Here is a 19,859-nt window from a genome sequence, read left to right as displayed (position 1 = left end):
GCCTACTTGCCTTCTTCCTTCCATGGTCCCATGCAGCACTGATGAGGAAAAGTCAGAAGACATGCATTGATAAATAGAGGTAGAAGGACAATGAAGGAGGGGATAGAGGTGACTTGATGGGAAGCCCAGTCTGTTTTGGCTGTTGTTGATTTTGATGCAGGTTGAAGAACTCCCACCTGAACAGTCAGGAAGCCAGTGTTAGCCAGGACAAAGCATGATTCGGAGGTCCCTATCGGAACTCTGATGAACATGAGCTCCTACAGGCAGCAGGACTTTTGTATTCCAGCTAATAGTACTCCTGGGTGAATGTATATGCTACAGGGTTCCAAAGCCTGCACACTGGTGTGCCGTTTAACAAGCGTCTTTCTCAGGAATAGGTTACATACTGATTGACCATCTCATCAGATTCTCTCCTTGAATGATGTCATGGCTCCATTGACTTCCCTAAGCACATTATGATGCTTGCAAAATTCCCATACCTACATTGCTCAGAAATCTAAGTTGTGGGACTACTTTCTTTAGACCTGGCCTTGGAACTTAGAAGGTCTATTTTATTTGTTTTCTAGGTTGACATTTCTTTTAACATACACAATGTATAGTAGTACTTCATACAACTTATAAATGTCATTTTCAGTGACATCAGTATTGACCTCATAGAGACAAAGGATACAAACTGGGTTTTCTCGTGTACCAAATATAAAACGTGTTAAGAAGTTAACATAGACAATCGTTGTATAAGATCGACTTCAGGGATGACTCAGTTTACCATAGTCGTTTCACACCACTTTTCATCAAAACTTGGATGCCGCACAGTGTTGTCTTGCTTCTGCCATGGCAACTATGACCCTGCCTTTCTCCTTTTTGCTGCCCCACTTTTGCCTGTTTTGCTGCTGCTGCTGCTGCTGCTGCTGCTAGATTTGCCAGTTTTTTGAAGAGTCTTGTCTTGAGCTCAGAATCAGGCAATTCATGTGGGCATTGAACATATACATTCACAGCTCTATCTCCTGGCTCATGTCAGGATCACTTGTGTTGGCCACTTTTGGCAGAAGCACAAATATCAATAATGGAAAAACAATCACCGTAACTATTGGGTTCATCAGAGAGTCTGTCCAGCCCTATGATCCAGTCCTAATAAAGTAAGAAGGTGGGCTGGGTGTGTTGAGGCACACCTTTAATCCCAGCACTCATGAGGCTAAGGCAGGCAGATCTCTGAGAGTTCAAGGCCAGCCTGGTCTACAGAGTGGGTTCCAGGACAGCCAGCGTTGTTAAACAGAGAAACCTTGTCTCAAAACAAAAAATGAAAATAAAATCAAATGAAGAAGGTGGACCTGAAGATTTCGTTTGGAGAGGATGGGGTGATCTGATCACTTCTGTTGTTTTGAATGGAATTCACATACCTTGCTCTCATTTTTCCTTTTGAAGTGATATTGACTCGGGAGGATCAAATCTGTAAGCTGGAGAAATAACTTTTACTACATAAGAGCCAGATGGAATATCATGAACTACAAAACTCCCACCTGTCTTAAGGAAACCAACACACTCTTCTCTGTCTACCATCACGCAGGCCACAGAGATCCGGTCCTGAGGCTTCACCCCTGAAACAACTGCATGCCCCTTAATCAGGTAACAATCTCTTAGACCAGTCCCACTGTCTCCTGGACCCTCAGCAGCACCCTGGGCACCTCTGGTTTGGGGGCATCCCCTGATAGTAGCAGCAGTAGGATGGAAAAGAGCCCCCACAGGGTGTCCCAAATGACAGCAGCTCTGAGGAATCAGGCTGTGACCCTGAGCTTAAAAGTTTTACGGCCACAGCAAAATGGCCAATTAAAGGTCTCTCTCTCCTTTGGGGAGGTCAAATAGAACCTGCCTTAGACATGCCATGCTTTGCTACCTCAAGGCACCCAGCCCTCCTTTAGGGTGTTGTGTATGTGGCACAGGACCCCCCAACCTCTGGGGACTGATCCCTACTACTTTTGCTTTACCTGGGCTGCACAGGAGTAGAAAGAAAGAAACCTGAGCCAGGAACACCCCTCCTTAGGGCTGTTATGAACTCCTGAAGTCATGGTGCAGGCTGCTGCTCAAATCCAGGACCCTAGCCTAGGCACAGGATGGAATTTGAAGTTTTTGTCTGTGTCTGGGCTTCTCCAAATTCTGCCTGCCTCCCCAATCACCTTCCCAAGACAAGAGATCTTCCCTTTTTCCCATGGTGTTACCCCAAATCCTCACATCATGTGTTGGGACTCAGTAGAAGGCAAGGAAAATGCTCACAACCTGTGACCTATGGGTATGAGTTGCAACCCCAGGCCCCAGCCCATTGTCTCAGCAAAAAGACATCTAGAGAGCCAGTGTGCATCTCCAGTCACACTTTATTGTTCTGCAGAGGGAACCGCTGTGGCCTGCCCTTCACCTCTCCTCTCTCATTAGAACAGAAGTGTCTTAGCCCAGGTCCTCCAGACACTGCTCCCACCCAGAGATTATAATGTACTCAAGAGGGAGTAGTTGTGTGTGCATGCAGATATGTGTGTATATGTATTGGTATATACATATGTATATATATATATATACATATACACATATATATTCTGGCTGTACAGTATTTATAGGTACAGAGAACACGAGATTAACATTACAATGATAGCTGCAACCCATCACAATCCAGTTTACTTAACCAAAGACAAAGAAAGCACCACTTGGCCTCTGGATGACTGCTAGATTCCGATCTGAACAAACAGACACTGGATGGGATAGATTGGGCTGGAATCAGGACCTGGATGGCAAAGGGAAGCCTTTCCCTTTATTTTGTTCAGGGTATCTACTTTAGGAAACACCTTCTTCTGTATCTCTTCTAGACCACCCACCATGGGCAAAAGGCATGAGGATGCATCTGTACATCTTGCTGCCACTGTCAGCTTTGGCCTGGCCTGTGTCGTGGGAATGACCTAATTTACCTGTAGCTATGGCCATGAGTGGTCAAAGGCTGCCCACAACTCTAGGGAGGAACAGAGAACTTGTGGACCAAAGCAGGGGAGGATGGTTCACTGGTGTCTTGGGGACTGAGAAAGAAAGGTTCTCTACCCTTATATCCCAAGCTATCCCAATTCGTCATGTTACCTACTAAAGGCCCATAGGGCCATCCTCAATCTGCCTCATGAAAGTCAGCATCATGTTTACAGAAATAAAATGGATTGTGATCGTTGGTACTTTCCTGTGCTGTACCCAATCTGTTGCTCTAGACCTGTATTCAGGGTCAATGTTGGCCCCAAAGGCAGGATCAGAACCTCCTCTCCAAACTCAAAAGAACCCTAGCACCAAGCAAGATGGCCTGGCTTCTTGGTATGACAGAGAGCCCAGGTTGTGCCATGCTCTCCACCTTCCTCCCCTTGTCGGTAGGCAGCTGCTGGAGATCAAGATCCAGTAGGGTCTTCTTGGTCAGGTGGGCAGCAGCGGTCTTCTTGCCACTAAGAAGATGCTCTTCTCTTGTGAGAACAGAACGTTGTATGGGGGATGAAGGTGGGTGGAGACAGGACACTTACACCCTTTCCTCTTGGGTATGTGCCGAGAAGCATTAGGATGTAAGCGGACAGGCAGCTGGGCCACCTAGGCCTGGCTCTGCCCCTAGGGGTGTCTCAGTTCTTATTCCCACTCATTTCTTTGGTAGCAGAGGCCTGGGCAACATCAGCCTAAGGCTCACAGCTTTGTTTCAGGGCCAGCTGCCTGGAGCGTGGGGAAAGAGTCCCGGATCTTTGCCACTTCCATGGCACACAAGTGTCCAAACACTTTGTTGTACCAGTCAGGAGAACGGCCCCTGGGGAGGAAGAGGTAGGCAGACATGAGAAATTGGGTTCCCCCTGGGGCCTTTGTCAGGGAAGAAGGAAGAAAGGAACTCTATTCCACATTGGGGAATCACTGACATAGGGTAGAGGCCAGGGATGGGTTCAGGGCCAAGGGAGTGAGGCAGGCAACCCAAGCCTGGTACCTGAGGTCAGCACGGCAGATATGAGTGAGGCGGGAGCGACCCAGGCCACAGGGCTCCATGAGGTACTGGGAAGTAAGCATGAGGGCCCGCACTCCAGACTCGGGCACGGGTTGCTCAGGATCCAAGGACTGGGAGACAAGGAGGCACCCACCGCGAGGCAGGTCTGAGCGCCACATCCTGGAACACAGAGAACAAGACCCCGCGCTTCGATCCTTGCTGCTGGCTCCTTGCTGCTGGCTCCTGCCCCAAATTTCTGGTCCCTTAAAGCACAGCAGGGTGGTAGCAGGAGCCCCTCACCTGAGCACCACAAAGTCACGGCAAGGATGGGGTGCCATGCTGTCAGTGACATAGTGGTAGAGCTCTACCCCTGGCATCAGGGCTTCCAGAACCTGGGCCCTCAGTAGGTCCTCATCCCACAGGGCCCGCTCCCGTAGGACACGATGTAGCACCACAGCTGGAGGGGCTGCCACTTCTGTGGACGCCTTCCACATCCGCAGGGGGTGCCCATCTGGTGCCTACGAGCCGAAGGGGTGGAGACAGGAACACTATCAAGGTGAGAGCACTCCAAACTCATGCCAGGCCTGGTCTCAGGCTACAGAGTGCAGAGTTGCCTCCCTATAGCTACTGGGCTCCTCCGCTGACCAGACCCAGACTCAGACAAACCGGCAGACACCCCTGTTTCTCTGTCCTTCTTACATGCCTGCTCTAGAACAAAAAGTAACGATGGGTCCCCCACATCCAGACGCTTCCTGGGCCTATGACATGTGATATTTCTGGATGCAGGAAAAGAAGGGAGTGATTATCTTTAATGACTTCACCATCAAAGCATTTTGCATGTTGTCAGGCTCCTTGCCAGTTCCCTACCTTAACCCCATGGGGAAGGTTTAGTCACAGCCATTCTATACACAGAAAATGTCTGGTTTGCAATACCACTTAAGATCGACATCCCAGAGACAGCAAGGCTACTAAGACAGGCGCACTGTTAGGAGCCACCTCCAGCCCTGGCCCTGACTGAAGGTATTGGATAGAGGAAGCTATAATGTGGCAACTAAACGTGGCCTGGGAGAGGTCTGAATTGGGGGCAGCTCAGTCCAGGTAGCAGAACAGCACAAACAGAAACCCAGAGCAGGGGTACTACAAGGGGCTTTGCCTGCCCAGGGCCAAAGGAACCCCAGGCATTTCAATGAACTATCATGGTGGCAGTGAGTCTGAAGTAGAGCTGAGGAAGAGAATTCCTGAAGGTGGCCCCATATGATGCACTGGCCTCATATGATTCCTGACTCCTTCAAACACGTGTTCAGCTGGCTGCCATCTCCCAAGTACCAGGCACAGGCCCAGTAAGGTTGACAGAGCAACTCTAGGGGGCAGACCCACTGCTCTCTCCCAGCCTGCAATGAAACGAAGAGTGGGAAGCTCACCTTCCTACAAGCCAGCTCTGTGTGCTGGGGCCCTGGCACACTGGTCCAGCCCTTGAAGCGTTCTGCAGCATCCCGAAGCAGCTCCTGCACACTCTCCTCCATGTAGAGGCTCAGACTCACCCCAGCAGCCTGTGCCTGCCTCAGCTCAGCCAGGGCTGGTCCAGGAGGGCTGAGTTCAGCTGCACTGTACGAACCACACAGTTGCACCACCATATCCTGGGGCACCTGGGAGGGCATACACACGTACACGCACTGAGTGGGTGCTATGGAAAGCAGGGTACCCCACAAATATCAATGTTAAGAGTAAAGTAGAGAGGCACGACTACTGCACTGCAGTGAGGTAGAGAAGAAGCTGAGGGGTATGTGTCAAGCTGGGTTTCTTGCCTGACTTGGGGTCTGTGATGGCTGAACTCGGTAGTCAGCTTGACTAAAACTAGAATCAACTCAAAACTAAGCAGCTGGGCACATTTGTGGAGGATTTTCTTTACTAGATCCTTTGAGGTGGGAAGACCCACCCTAAATCAGGGTCATTTGAGGCCAGAACACCCACCCTAAATCCGGGCCACACCTACTGGTGGCAGCCCACATGAAAAGACATGCTAGAAAAAAGCTTTTTGCTTTTATCCTGCTTGCCCTCACTCTTGCTGGCAAGATGATCTCTCTTGCTGCTGAGGCATTCCTTCACTGGTATTAGAACCTATTTTAGGATTCCAACATAGACCAAAGACCAGCCTCATGGACTGAACAACTACCAGACTCTTGGCCTTTCTGTTGGGAGACACCCATTGTTGGACTAGTCAGACCACAGCCTGTAAAGACATTCTAATAACACACACATACACACACACACACACACACACACACACACACACACACACACACTCATTATTTTATTATATTATTTATCAATTCTGTTCCTCTAGGGCAGCAGTTCTTACCCTTCCTAATGCTGTGACCCTTTAACACAGTCCCTCATGTTGGGGTGACCCCCAACCATAAAATTATTTCGTTGCTACTTCATAACTGTAAGTTTGCTGCTGTTATGAATCATAATGTACATATTTATAGAGACAGAGGTTTGCCAAAGGGGTTGCAACTCATAGGTTGAGAACCACTGCTCTAAAAAAGCCTGAAACAGGGCCCAAAGGTCAGGCCTAATAAATCTCATAATCAACTACCATGGCCTTGCCAGACTCACCTGGAAAAGTTTCTTGCAGTCACTAATCATGTGTGATAGGCCTTGGGTGGCAGCCATGTTCTCACTCAGGTCCCTTGGGCCTGGCCGACCAACCAGGCTGCGTTTGCTTTTGATCCTGGAGGGAGATGGGGACAGAGCAAGATGGCACCAAGGCACCGAGACAAGATGAGTGACAGCTGCCTCTTAGTTCTCGGGAAGCCAGCTTGCCAGTCTTGACCATAAAGTCACCTGATGTCTATTAGGAAAGGCATGCTCCACAGTGGCTTAAAAGCCCTTGGGATGAGGGTAGGGATAGCACTAGTGGTTTCCCAGGGCTGAAAGTCCCATGGAGCCAAATTCTCCTGGACTGGCCTCGGCATACGCTACCCAGTTCACCTGGGAGAAGGGCTGTCCTTCTTGGAGACATTGAGGTGGAAGATGGAGGGCGCCAGGCACACCGCCAGGTTGCCAGCTGTCATCTGGTTTTCCTCAGCAGAGGCAATGTCACTTAGGAAGTAGAGCAGGGTCTGGAGCACTTCTCGGTTCTCATCAGGGAGCAGCAAGGTGGCAGCCTGTGCTGCTGCCAACCACTGTTCTTTGGGGAGGACTGCGGGACAGGAAGGGCAGAAGGGCCTTCTTTATTTCTCCAGAAGCACCAGCGGCAAGCTTCTTGTTTTCCAGAATGCACAGGGCCTGGCAGTCTCCAAAGAAAAGGGTCAGGTGGGCTCTGGTGGCTAGATCAAGCACTGTTCTAATACTCAGGGCAGCCTTTGGGAAAGTCCTTTGCTCAGGGCCTCAGTCTACCCTACCAAAAATGGGTTTGAGGGAGAAGTAGTGTGGCCCCTCTCCAAGAGTCTTTTCAAATCCAGAGAGTAAATGTTCCCATGAGCTCATGTGGCCAGCTGCCAGATTCATTTCCCACAAGCCCTCAGGATCAGGCAGGCTGAGTATGGGGCAGGTTAATAAGGAGGGGTACAGGGGACTTACGCTGGTAGATTTGCAGGAAAGTCGTGGTAAGCTTGCTGGTGAAAATGGGCTCAGGCAGATCCCGGAAATACTGCTTCAGTAGGTCAGCCACATCATAGGCTGACTGGCCCTCGTAGCAGACGTTGTCAGGGGAGGTCTCATTCATTTGGCGCAGGCTCTGGATCCTGGACTTGACCCCAGACTTGCGGAAGATGCCCACCTGACCCATTGAGAGGAAGGAAGAATGTGATATGCAGAGGGAAAGGGAGGAAACTGTGAGGGCAGCCCAGGACTGGGGTGTCAGGATCATAGGCCATCTTGGAGACCGGGAAGCCTGGCAGGCTTCCTGATGGGCTCAGCAAGTCCAGAGAGAGTTGTTTACAGCCTGGTGCCAAAGAGAAAGACAGCTGTCATGGGGATGAGGGTGAACAGGTGGCCTTAGGCTAAGGCAGGCTCTGAGACAAGGGGGACTACAAAGCCTGGGACAGAAAGAAGCCCAAAGTGGCAGAAGGCTCCAGCCATAAAGAAAGGAAGGGAGCTTTGGCATCATCCCTGCTGAGCCTTGCAAGGAGAGGAAAGGTTTCTGGTGAGTAGCCCAACCCAAGACAAAGGGCAGAGCAGTCAGCCTTGGGCCCTCCCCACCTCCCAGCACCACTTCTCCGCGGACTGACCCCCCAAGGGGGACTCACCTGGTCTAGGCACTGGCTCCGGAGGTAGCGCATGGCTTGCTGAATGCTCTGGGGCAGAGGCTGGCCTGTACGCTGCACATGAATGAGGGGTGGCACTCCAAATACATGATGCCCCCGGTAGTCTGGGGTCTTATTCCTTCTCATAAACTTGGGCATTGACCTGTTTGGGGGTTAACAAGCCATCAAGAAGCGAGAACTCGCTTTGAAGGCTATCTATCATCTAGCAGTGAGAGGAATAGAGAACACATGTCCTCAGAAACCACATTCAGTGAGCACCTGCTTGAGCCTCAGCCTGCAGGAGCCACAGGGACAGAGGGGACCCTCTTCGATAATTCATGTGGCCAGCAGCAGGTCTTGACCTTAGAGGAAGAGCCATTGGGAAGGAAGAGTACACCTACTAGGTCTACAGTAACTCAGCCAACTTCTGCAGGATAGAGTGGTGTTGTACCACAGGAGGAAGAAGGCAAAGGCACTCCAGGTGGAGAGGACAGCATGAACAAAGACAAAAAGGCACGGGGAGAGGGGAAACTAGTCCCATCGGCCATCAGGTGACACTGCTTGAGAATGGCTAACTAAAGAGCCAGAAGAATGGGGCTAGCCGGGAGCATGAGAGGACCATGACAGAAAGGAATCGACAACGGGAAGTCACGAGGCTGTTTATTTACTCAATACACAACAACCAAAGTGTACTTTAGGACAATCTCACTGATGGCAGCATGGAGCCTGGGATGGAGAAAGGACAGCTGGAGGACCTGGGGATTTCCAGACCACATCTATCCTCACACGACCCCTCGAGCCTCCTGGAACAGTACCACTCTCCTGGCCTGTGGGCTCAGCCTGCCTGTCTGGCCTGCCTCTGGGCTGTGCTCCCAGGACACAGAGCCTGGGAAAGTCCATAACTTCTGTCTTGCATGGCCCAGGAGACACTCACCATACCCAGGCCTGTTTGTGGGGCACAGTGTACTTCTCCATGAAGCCGGTGAGCCGCAGCAGGGAGCCCTTGTGAAGGAGGTTTATCTGGCCAGCAAACTGCCGGTTGATCTCCAGTGACTCTGAGTTGAGGCTAGGTCGGTGGGAGTTCTGGAAGCTGTGCCAACGGAGTTTCCTGAGGTGAGAGGGGCAGAGAGCACCAGAGACACAGGTTTTCTAACCCTTAGAAAAGGCCATGTCCTTCTGGTCCCTTTTTATCTCCCCAAGAAAAGGAAGTACAGGGAGGCAGGAACACATTGAGTGCTGCTATGGGGCCTTGGGATGGCAAAAGCTTGGTTTCAGCTTTTAGGTCACTCAGGGTTCAAGAAGCTCCCATGGAGGGTGGCACCAAGCTCAGACACATTTAGTCCCAAAAGGCAGTGCCTATCTTCACTTATTCTAAGGCTACTGTGGCAAGAAACACTCTTCATCGAAACTGAAGAGAAGAGGCCATCCCTAACACCCCTGTGCTAAGACGAGGAAACCAAGGCCAGAAAAGGCAGCATTTCCTCAAGGCCACACCACAGTTAGATCCCATACTGAACATTCAGAACCCTGCATTCTTAAGCTTTGTCTCCTTTTCTCTTGGGACTGGCTGCCCGGAAGTAATCTCCTGACCCCCGAGAACTTTCCCCTGGGCCTGATGACTTGGAAAGCAGGGCAGAGAGAAGGCAGACACTGAGAAGGAGCCCCACCCCCATCCCTACCCCAAACTCCCACCTGCAAGGTCTGGTAAGTGAGGCCCCAACACCTGAATCACGTCGTTCACGGGGCACTGAGGCCTGGAGTCCTGCAGGGGCTTCTGCAGCTTCAGCCTCATTCACGGAGTTACCACTACTGTCAAGTTCACTGGAGGAAATGGCAGTGTCAGAAATGGAGTGCCCCTCTTCCACAGACAGGCTGGAGGCAGAAGTAGGCTCTGCAGCGGAGCTTGCTTCTTGCTCATGCTCCTGGGCCTGGGCTGGAGCCTTAGCCTCAGCCTGTACCAATGGTCCGACCACAGTTGGGGCCTGAGCCAGGATTATCAGTGGGACTTCCTCCTTGGCTTGGGTTGGGAATTCTCTATGGACTTGAGACTCTGCCTGGGCTGGATCTTCATCCTGGCCTTCCACTTCAGCTGTGGCTATTTCAACTGATGAAGTAGCTTCCTCCTCCTCCTCCTCCTCTTCCTCTTCCTTATCTCCAGGCCTCAGCTCTGGGTACATGGTCTGAGACCAGAGCTCTACCCGTTGCTGCAGCCCCCACACATGCTCCAGGATGTCATCTAGATGGGCATAGCTGCCTTCACCCTCCTCATCTTCAGCCTCAGCCTCTGCCTGTATCGGCTCAGCTGGGTACAGCTCAGGCAAGTTGTCGTAAGTGCTGGCGTGGCTGCCTGTGGAACCACAGGAGCCCCGGCGCCCTTCATAGCCCCAGCACCTACCTGGCTGCCAATCTGCCAGGTGATGTCCATCATCTGGACAAAGACTTTCAATGGACAGAGAACGAGGGAATGTGCCTGGTTTATGGTCCCTGGGCACATGCACCAGGCAGTCACGCCGACGAACAGGCTGAGGATGCCGGAATGTGGCGCTAGGCCAAGCCTCCCAGGCCTTCTGAGTCTCACTATCTCTGCCCCTGGCTGAAGTGGTGGCCCTGTTCTTGGCCCTGTAAAATCCAGCTGAGAGAAAGCCACGGCAGCTGCGGAAAGATGAAGCTTTGGTGGCCTTTTCTGAGGCGGCCGGGCGTTGCTCGGGCTCTGTTTGCCGACTGTCCCCCTTCTCCTTCCTCCTCAGAGACTCGAGGTGCTTGAGGAAGCTTCGGGAATAATGCTTCTTTACTTTGTCTTGAGAACCCTCCTGGCCCTGGGTGGGACTAAGGAAGGACCGGTTACCCGGGCTGGGGACACGCTCTGTCAAGGGCAGGTCTGCTGACTCTGGTGAAAGGCTCACGGAGATGGCTGGCAGAGAGACAGCACTGAGCTCGGTGAGGACACTTTCACAGCTCGAAGTCCCCAGGAGGCTAGGGCTTGGTGGGGCCAGCAGGGCAGAAGAGCCCATGGGCGAGCCACACTTGCCTGCCTGCTCAAAGGCCCAGGGGCTGCTGATGGTGCACTGCTCTTCCTCTTCTGAGTCTTCATCCTGGGGAAGCATCACAGGGAGGGGTCACAGAAGCCCAACAGACAAGTACCAGCTTGTGCCTTACTCTGCTTCCAAATGCTTTAGGGTGGGGCAGGGTGAAGAACTTTGCTTCCCAGTAGAGGCCATGGCCTGGGACTGGAGAACAGACTCTGGGAGTGCTGTAGGAAACTAGGAATCACAGACAGAGCCTAGATGTATGGTGACGGTCATCTAATCAACCCACTATCCCCATCGCATAGGTAGGAAAAGTGACACAAATCAGAAGCTATTTGCCCAGCATCATTTCCTGTCACGGTTACGTCAATGACAGAGATACGTAAATGTTTGTCTGATATGAAAATTATGCTATCTAAGAACTGCAGGGGATTTTAGATGTTCTAATTCATTTTCTCCTTGGCAAGGTGAGGACACTGAGACCCGAACAGGGGTTGGAGCTTGCCAAAGGGTACTTAGGAGTCAGGGGCAGAAGTGTGCCTCGGCCAGTGCTCTGTCTGTTTGGCTACCCTAGCTGATTGCAGGCTTCTGGTGGGGAAAACTCCAGAGGAAACCAACAAAACTTCTCGCCAGGAAACAATGAGGCCACGAGACTTACTTCCAAGGCCAGATACAGACGAAGAGGCCTTACGGCTTCTGTGAGGAATGAGCAAGTTGGAAAGGCCTTAGACAGCTATCAATCCATTCTCCTGACTCATTGTAGTGATGGGGAAAATGGGGCTACGGACCGAGGAAGTAAGGTATTATGAGGTAAAGCTGTGGTGATCCTGACTTTTTTTTTTTCTCTTTTTTAAAATTTATTTATTCCTATTTTATGTGCATTGGTGTTTTGCCTGCATGCATGTCTGTATGAGAATGTCAGATCTTGGAGTTACAGACACTTGTTAGCTGCCATGTGGGTGCTGGTAACTGAATTGGGAAGAGCAGTCAGTGCTCTTAACCACTGAGCCATCTCTCCAGCCCAGATCCTGACTTCTAAGACCATAGAGGCCATGATCTTTTATGCCACATTGCCCTGTCCTTCTCCTATTCAAGGAATTGTAGCCATGACAAACCAAGTAGTAAGTGGTTTTCTCTCAGTGGATTTCTCTAAAGAAAGCCATCCTAGTGATCAAGTGCTGAGAAACACAAAAGGAGTGGTGGTTGGAGTAGGGTGCAGGGCCAGGCATGAGCCAAGGTGCTCACTCTCATGTGCTCCTATAGGTGAGGCTCATCAAAACCCTAAGTGATCTCATAGGGCCTGCGGTACGGAAGGACCCTGCATCTCCACCCCCATGCTAGAGACCCTGGACCCCTTGGATAAGGGAGCTTGTTCACAAGTGCATGTTCCAAGGTTTTCCCAGGTACCGAGAGACCACAGACCTTGCCCCTTGCTGACATTCACCTGTTTGCATTGAAAATGAACCTCAAGCTTCATCGAAGCACAATTGTTCAAGGTCATCAGCCTCCTGCAACACAAAGTACGCGTTCACCCAAGGTCCCCAAATCCCCAGAGCCTGACATAGCCTACCACGACACTTTCAAGATGCCATCCACCATTTCCCAAGGCCAAGTGGGCAAAACTCTTCCAAGTTTAGTGTGCATGATGTCTTAATGATGATGCTGGGAAGAGTAGAGCCTCTGTCCTCCAGGTGCGGACAGACATAGAAATAGCCCACTGCAAAGGGGACAGGTTCACGAAAAGAGCATGCAGAAAAGAGCAGGCACAGCAGACACACTGAGGATGAGACCAGGAACTTTCAGGAAGAGTTGGGGTACAGTCAAAGAAGGCTTCCTTGAAAGCAGAGGGGGATGTTCTGAGGATAAGAGAAGCAGGGACAGCTATTCCAGACTTCTACAGGAGCCTTTGACAAGGTAGGGAAGAGCACAGTCAGTCAACAAAGAAACTAGCGGGAGAGGGTGTGATTGAAGCTAAGGGAGGGAAAAGCAGGATGGCAAATGTGGCATGTCGGAAAGGTTTTGTATTTTTGCATACGGGCAGTGGCAGATTTCAAACAGAGGAAAGTACTTATCTGGGGTTTCAAAAAGCTGATTCTGGTGGCTGTAGAGAGGATGGCTTTGTAGGGGAGGAGGAGCAGAATACAGAGGCTAACCAGCAAGGTGACGTTAATAGATACATGGAGAAACCACGGTTTAGCCTTAGGAAACATCAGAGCTGGTTTAAGTGGAAAGAGACTGAGTCCAAGACATGCTTTGAGGAATGTGAATCAAGACCAGATCTGGGTCTTCTAGCTACAGTGATGGGGGGTAGAGGGAGGTGTTATAGACACAGTAACCACAATGAGCAGTGTGATTGCAGAAAATGAGCCTCATTAATAAACTATGTTCCCCTCTAATAGAAGGTACAAGGGGGTTGTCATTTCCAAGAAGAAGCACAAAACTGGGCCTAAGGTTTCCTAGGCCTCGCCCTCAGCCCCATACCTGCACAGGGCCCCCAGAGAGTCCTGGTCCAGAAAACTGTAGTCCTTCTTCACAGAGCCAATATCCAGGGGGAACACACCTTCTGTGTGGTGGAAAGAAGCAAAGATGAGTCTGGCTGCAGGGGATCAGAAATGGCCCCAGCGTCCCTTGAACTGTGGGGGTTGGGGGCAAGAAAGAAAGGAAGCAAGAAGGCAAGGGCCCCAGCAGAAGGCAAGGCTAGGAATAAAAGAGAGGTGGTAGCATTCAGCCCTGAAGGTCTCTACTCCTTAGACCTTAGACCCACAGGGGTCACATATCAGATAGTTACATTCCATGACTCATAACAGTAGCAAAATTACAGTTATGAAGTAGCAACAAAATAATTTTATGGTTGGGAGTCATCACAACATGAGGAAGGAACTGTATTAAAGGGTCGCAGCATTATAAACGTTGAGAACCCCTTAGAACTTGAGAATCATGCCTCAGAGTCTAAGGCATGGGTTGAAGGCTTAAGTCCCCAGCTGCAGGTGCTCAGCATGTGGTGTAGCCTTTAGGAGGTAGGGCTCGGTAAAAGGAATTGAGTCATTCATTAAATGGTTATCAGAACTTCACTCATAACCCACACTAGCCTTCCTAACCCTTCCTTCTTAGCCCACCATGAGGGGGCAAGCTTTCCTCCACTCTACATTTCCACCATGATGTTCCACCTGGGTACAGGTCCAAAGCAACAGGACCAAGCAACCATGGATGGAAACCACAAGGCCAAATGAACTGTTCCTCCTTTTAAGTTGTTTATCTCAATGTCTTAGTTAGGATTTCTATTGCTGTGAAGAGACACTATGACCATGGCAACTCCTGTAAAGGAAAACATTTCATTGGGTGGCTTACAGTTTCAGAGGTTTAGTCCATTATCATCATGGTGGGGCATGGAGGTGTGCAGGCAGACATGGTGCCAGAGAAGGAACTGAGAGCTCTACATCTTGCAGGCAACAGGAAGTGAACTGAGATCCTGGGCATGGCTTGAGCATATATGAGATCTCAAAGCCCACCTTCACAGTGACACACTTCCTCCAACAAGGCCACACCTACTCCAAGAAAGCCACACCTCCTAATAGTGCCACTCCCCATGAGCTTAGGGGAGACCATTACATTCAAACTACCACACTCAGGTACTGTGTTACAGGGAAAGAAAGCTAATGAGCCTGAGAGAACCTAGGAAAATCAGAGTTGGTAACTAAGTGAAAAGCCAGAGAATGTCTAGGAGGTCTGAGCTGAAATAAAGAACAAAGTAAAGAAGGTCCAGGTCCAAACAACAGGCCTGAGACTTTCCATGGCTGCCAAGAGCTAACCTAAGTTTTTCTCTTTCATTTGAATTCTTAACTTTCTGACAGACGACCTCTTACAGGCTCACGCAAATTATGGAGTGTAGGGAGGGAGTGAGGGCAGAGAGAAGAGCATGTAGCCATACAATGACTATCCAAAGCAGTGGGAGTCAGGACTCAGGGGAAGGAGAGGAAACAGGAAGATATGGAGAAAGATAAACCCATTCACACATGTACTCATTCAACTGATACTGATAGCAATTCATGCCAGGCACTGTGCAAGGTGGTAGTGAACAACACAAAATTGGGGTCCCCACCTTCAGGGAGTTTACACTCACACACGTAACAGGCAGTAAATGGGACACAGCACTAGATAACACAGATGCCATGAAAAACCTGATCAACAGTGATGGGACAAACAGATGCTGGTGCAGGTGTGGCTGTTTGATGAGATGGAGTCAGCCCAGGCCTTTCTGGGGACATTTCTGAGAGAGAAGGCCTGAGGGCTGAGAACAAGCTGGATAAGCAGGGAAACTAGAAGGAGTCTGAGCCAGAAGTAACACAAATCCCAAGGTTCTGATGAGGGAGAGACCTGGGTAGGAGCAGGGAGTAAAAAGGAGCCAAGGATGTACTGAATAAAGGAGAAGAGTGGTCAGCCAGGGTGCACACGAGTCACGTGCTCACATGCTGTGGTGGACAGGTCTGGGGTAGTGAAATAGAAGCATGGAGGTCAAGAAGGATCCTGGTGCAGTAGTCCAGATGAGCAGTGGTGGATCACAGCAGGCTGGCAGTGGAGGTGTTAAGAAATGTGTTCATTCTGGAAGAAGAAAAGACTCGCAGGATATTGAGGCATGGGGAAGAAGGGAATTCAGGATAACTCCTGGCTGTATGGAACCTGAACAACAGAGTGCATGGCTGTGCCTTTAGGAGTTGTCTTAGGCTTGGCAAATCTCAGAGGCACCTGCTGGATCTCAGAGTAAAGACATTGAGTTGGTGGCTGATTGTAACACCAATTTCTAAAAGGTCTTATTAATAAACAAACCCAGAGCCAGGTACTGGAGTGAACGCTGAATGATCAGAGAAACAGAACAAGCCACAGCCAACCTCTATTTGCCAATTCCTCAGCTGATCTTGTTTCCTCAGACTGAAAGCCTCTGAGTCCTCATCTGAATGCATCTCAGCTATACTGCTGCTGAAAGCCTAAAAGCTTAAAAAGACTCTAGTTCCTTGTCCTAATGCCTTATATACCTTTCTGCTTCCTGCCATCACTTCCTGGGATTAAAGGCATATATCACCATGCCTGGCTGTTTCCAGTGTGGCTTTGAAGTCACAGAGATCCAGATGGATCTCTGCCTCTGGAATGCTAGGATTAAAGACGTGTGTGCCACCATTTTCTGGCCTCTATGTCTACCTAGTGGCTGTTCTGTTCTTTGACCCCAGATAAGTTTATTAGGCTATTGTCATTGTTTATGATGTTTGGTTAGCTAATTGTTAATGGTAAAAAAAAAAGCTAAACAAAGGAGATTAGATTCACGGTTCTTGTTTAAAAAAAAGAGAAAAAGAAAAAGAGGGTATAGATAAGAGGTAGATTATTGAATCTACTCTGAAAAAAGAGAGGATATAGATATGATATAGATAAAAAGGTAGATATTTTCTCTGAATTTGTCACATGCAAATGGACTAGACATTGTTGATGTATTTATTGCTTGTATATATTGTATATAGTTATTGTACTTATTGTATATAGTTTTTCTTATATTAGTTATAACTTTTTTAATTTTTATTAGACAAAAAAAGGGGGAAATGTGGTGATATTTTATTTGTGCTGAAATGTGGTGATATTTTATTTGTATGTTAATAAAGTTTACCTGGAGATCAGAGGAAATAGAAAACCATTTTAAGTAAACACAAAAGTCAGGCAGTGGTAGCACATGCCCTTAATCTGATCACATGGCAGGCAGGGTCTGTGTGTTCAAGACCATACCAGGGAACAGAGCCAAGCGTGGTGACACACGACTTTAATCTCAGTACCAACCATAGAGACCTGGAGGTCGGTACAGACAAGTCAGTGACAAGGAAGTGAGGTAGCTGGGCTAAGATAGCCGAACAGCAAGGTAATGAAGGCGTGGGTAGACAGGAAGTAGCATACTTTGGAAGCTGCGGCGTGGTGAGGTAAGGTTAGCTGGTGGCTATTCCTATTTCCCTGATCTCTAAGGCTTTCACCCCTATATTTGGCTCTGTGTTTTTTTATTTAATAAGACTTAGACATTTGTCTATGGCTGATTAGATGAACTAGAAGCTCTGAAATGAGGTCTGGACAGACCCACTCAGGAGCTGTCATAGGAAAGATGAATGAGTATCTCATAGCAAAGAAATGTGGAGAAAGCAAAGGATCTGGACTGAGCCCTGGGATACCCTAATATTTAGATGCCAGTTAGAGGAAGCAGAGTCAGCAAATAGAGGGCAGCAGCCAGAGATGAAGAGGCAGATGGAGGGATTTTGGAAATCCAAAGGGAGTGGCTACCAGTCCTGAATACTACTGAGAGAGAGGAGCAAGATGAGGGCTGGGAAGTGAGGTCACGAGTGAGTTTGACAGGGTTGAAGTTAGGGTGCAGCAGGGGTCTGTGGCAAACAGGGGAAGGGCAAACAGGCATCACGGACTCTAAGAACAAAACCCAGAAAAATGAAGAGAAATGAAGGAAAGCGGAAATGAGGTTATCGCAGTGGGCAAAGTGGGGTCCACACTGAGCCCCAAGGATGCACAATTTCCCCTTCACATTGTCAATCAGGAGGCACACAGTGAGCAAGATGGGGGCCTTTAAAACACAGCTGGCACCGGAGTTGGAAGCTGATGAGAGCAATCTCAGAAGAGTTCTGAGCTTCTGGCTCCACAGTCGTTTTGTTTTGTTTTGTTTTGTGTATGTGTGTGTCGGCAGTGAGGATGTATTTTACACATTTTGCAGATGAAAAGCTGCAGGAGAAAGCAAGTTTTGGAATAGGATGGGGAGAGCAACCAAGTGGCTTTACCTTCAAAAAGCTGAGCATACTGAGGGAATCCTGTTGCCCGAAGCCATTCACATGCTTTTTTGGCCTCCGCTTCTAAAACAGAACAGAGGAAAAGAAACAGGCAGGGTTAATCCCGGCACTTGAGAGGCAGAGGCAGGCAGCAGGCAGATCTCTGTGAATTCGAGGTCAGCCTGGTCTACAAGTAAGTTCCAGGACAGCCAGAGCTGTTACACAGAGAAACCGTGTCTGGAAAAAAAAAGAATAGCAGGGTCCTGGGTGAATACTGCCTCCCACCCAGTAGGCAAGCATACCTAGTTCTGATGGTTCAGGAACAGCAAGGAAGGCTCAATGCGACTGGCCAATTAGGCACCCTCTGCTCTTTTAGCTCTATTTCCTGTGTCAACCACAGCTTTCCTGAACCTCATTCCCTGCCTGTCCCAAATCCCTCCCACTCTCCCACCCCACAACCTAGACCAAAACACACCACCACCATCAGCTTCTAGAATTGTCAGTCTTCCAGGCCCGAGGTAGAGCATCCTAGTTCCGCTGGGAGATATGAACTGTCCAACACCACCTCCTACTTCCTTTGTCACTATCCTGCCCATCATCATCCAGCCCGCTGAAAGGCCAATCTCCTCTAAGACACAATCACTTGTAAAGAAGGCTCTACTCCCCTCATTCTATCAGCCATAGAAACAAACTTTGAAAGGAAATGACTCAAGTCAGGCATAAGACATGCCTACAATCCCAGAATTTAGGAGGTGGAGGTAGGAGGATTGTGAGTTCAAGACCAACCTTGGCTTGAGACACTGAGGAGAAGGGAAGAAGGTGGACAGGATGGGAGGGAGAGGAGACTTGCCTACAGTCTCACAGCTGACAAAGTGGACGTGCCGAAACTGGAGTCCGAGGTAAGTCTGGCTCTTCTCTGGGCTTCCAGCCCTTGTGACAGCAGCTTCCCTGGTTCTTTCCCTCCCCACCTACTCATTAATGTCCAGTCCTCCTTCCCCAGGGGGCTTCCCAGAACAGTCCTGCCTCTCCTTACGGGCTCAGCCTATTTGTGGAACACTCCAGTGCCCAACGTTAGGCCGCCACAGTGGGGGTCTTAGACAGTAATAGGTGGGTTGGCCTTTCTCTTCTGCTCTCGGAATACCTGACACAGAGCTGGCTACAAAGGAAAGCCAGACAGGAGCCACAGAAGAGGTCTTCCTGGTCACCAGAGAGGCTAAACACTAGCAGCAGACTTCTAGGACTATGCAGCAGTAGCTACTTGTTCCCCATGTAGGCGCTGCCAAGGTACTGCCCGGGGCAGGGGTATCCTGCAACCACGGACTGTGGCATTGTGGGCTTGGCAGGGGAAAGCCGCTGGTCTCAGAAGAGCTGCTCTGACCATGGAGTCTTGCCTGCAACATTCCCTCCATTTCTTTAGAGTATGTGGTGGCCTTGCTGACCCAGGAACTCTAAGGAGAGTGCTGGTTTTTTCCTAAGACAGGAAAAGCTCTATCTTCTTAGTGCTCACTCACAAGGACATCTAGGAGGAGACCCTGACAGCCAGGATTGATGAGAAAAAGGACTTGTAAAGCACTCATTCAGAAATGCAAGTAGACAAGGAAGAGAAGAACGGGGGAGGGGGGTATCAAAAATAGTAATAACCCCCTCTGAGGATCACACACTGAAGAGAACTGGGAGGAAAAGAGAATGTCTGGCAAGCTTTGGTGTACTGGCAGGCATTGGTGCAAATGGGTAGGGCAGGGGTGAGCGTCTGTGAATTTCTCCAAGTACATGCATCAACTCAGCATCCACACTAGCATCTGTCTTTACATGG

The 19,859-nt window shown here is 49.7% G+C and overlaps 1 protein-coding gene and 1 pseudogene across 10 annotated transcripts in view; both read right to left on the bottom strand.

Annotated features, from left to right (window-relative positions):
* Nucleotides 1-534: 534 nt before the first annotated feature.
* On the bottom strand, nucleotides 535-2,964 carry LOC128116743 (ER membrane protein complex subunit 7-like; annotated as a pseudogene).
* Stard8 (StAR related lipid transfer domain containing 8) overlaps nucleotides 2,349-19,859 on the bottom strand; it is a 78,794-nt gene continuing 61,283 nt past the window's right edge. For 4 of the 10 annotated variants that reach the window (XM_052733284.1, XM_052733359.1, XM_052733350.1 and 1 more), the window contains 13 exons: nucleotides 18,059-18,130; nucleotides 13,731-13,812; nucleotides 12,694-12,757; nucleotides 9,916-11,315; nucleotides 9,158-9,331; nucleotides 8,227-8,386; nucleotides 7,559-7,757; nucleotides 6,968-7,178; nucleotides 6,593-6,707; nucleotides 5,395-5,619; nucleotides 4,274-4,491; nucleotides 3,977-4,153; nucleotides 2,349-3,805 (listed from right to left, as the gene is read on the bottom strand). In XM_052733284.1, the coding sequence (XP_052589244.1) occupies nucleotides 3,688-3,805; nucleotides 3,977-4,153; nucleotides 4,274-4,491; nucleotides 5,395-5,619; nucleotides 6,593-6,707; nucleotides 6,968-7,178; nucleotides 7,559-7,757; nucleotides 8,227-8,386; nucleotides 9,158-9,331; nucleotides 9,916-11,315; nucleotides 12,694-12,757; nucleotides 13,731-13,812; nucleotides 18,059-18,130 (3,215 nt within the window). In that variant the 3' untranslated portion in view covers nucleotides 2,349-3,687. Of the gene's footprint in view, nucleotides 3,806-3,976; nucleotides 4,154-4,273; nucleotides 4,492-5,394; nucleotides 5,620-6,592; nucleotides 6,708-6,967; nucleotides 7,179-7,558; nucleotides 7,758-8,226; nucleotides 8,387-9,157; nucleotides 9,332-9,915; nucleotides 11,316-12,693; nucleotides 12,758-13,730; nucleotides 13,813-15,715; nucleotides 15,998-18,058; nucleotides 18,131-19,859 lie in introns of those variants that run through there. The other 6 variants (XM_052733319.1, XM_052733331.1, XM_052733341.1 and 3 more) reach the window with 3 other exon arrangements.

Source organism: Peromyscus californicus, unplaced genomic scaffold (genome assembly GCF_007827085.1).
Source record: "Peromyscus californicus insignis strain IS unplaced genomic scaffold, ASM782708v3 Scaffold_10__1_contigs__length_136768540, whole genome shotgun sequence".
Taxonomy (NCBI): domain Eukaryota; kingdom Metazoa; phylum Chordata; class Mammalia; order Rodentia; family Cricetidae; genus Peromyscus; species Peromyscus californicus.
Note: the sequence above shows the minus strand (reverse complement) of the source record. Positions and strands in the feature narration are given on the sequence as shown.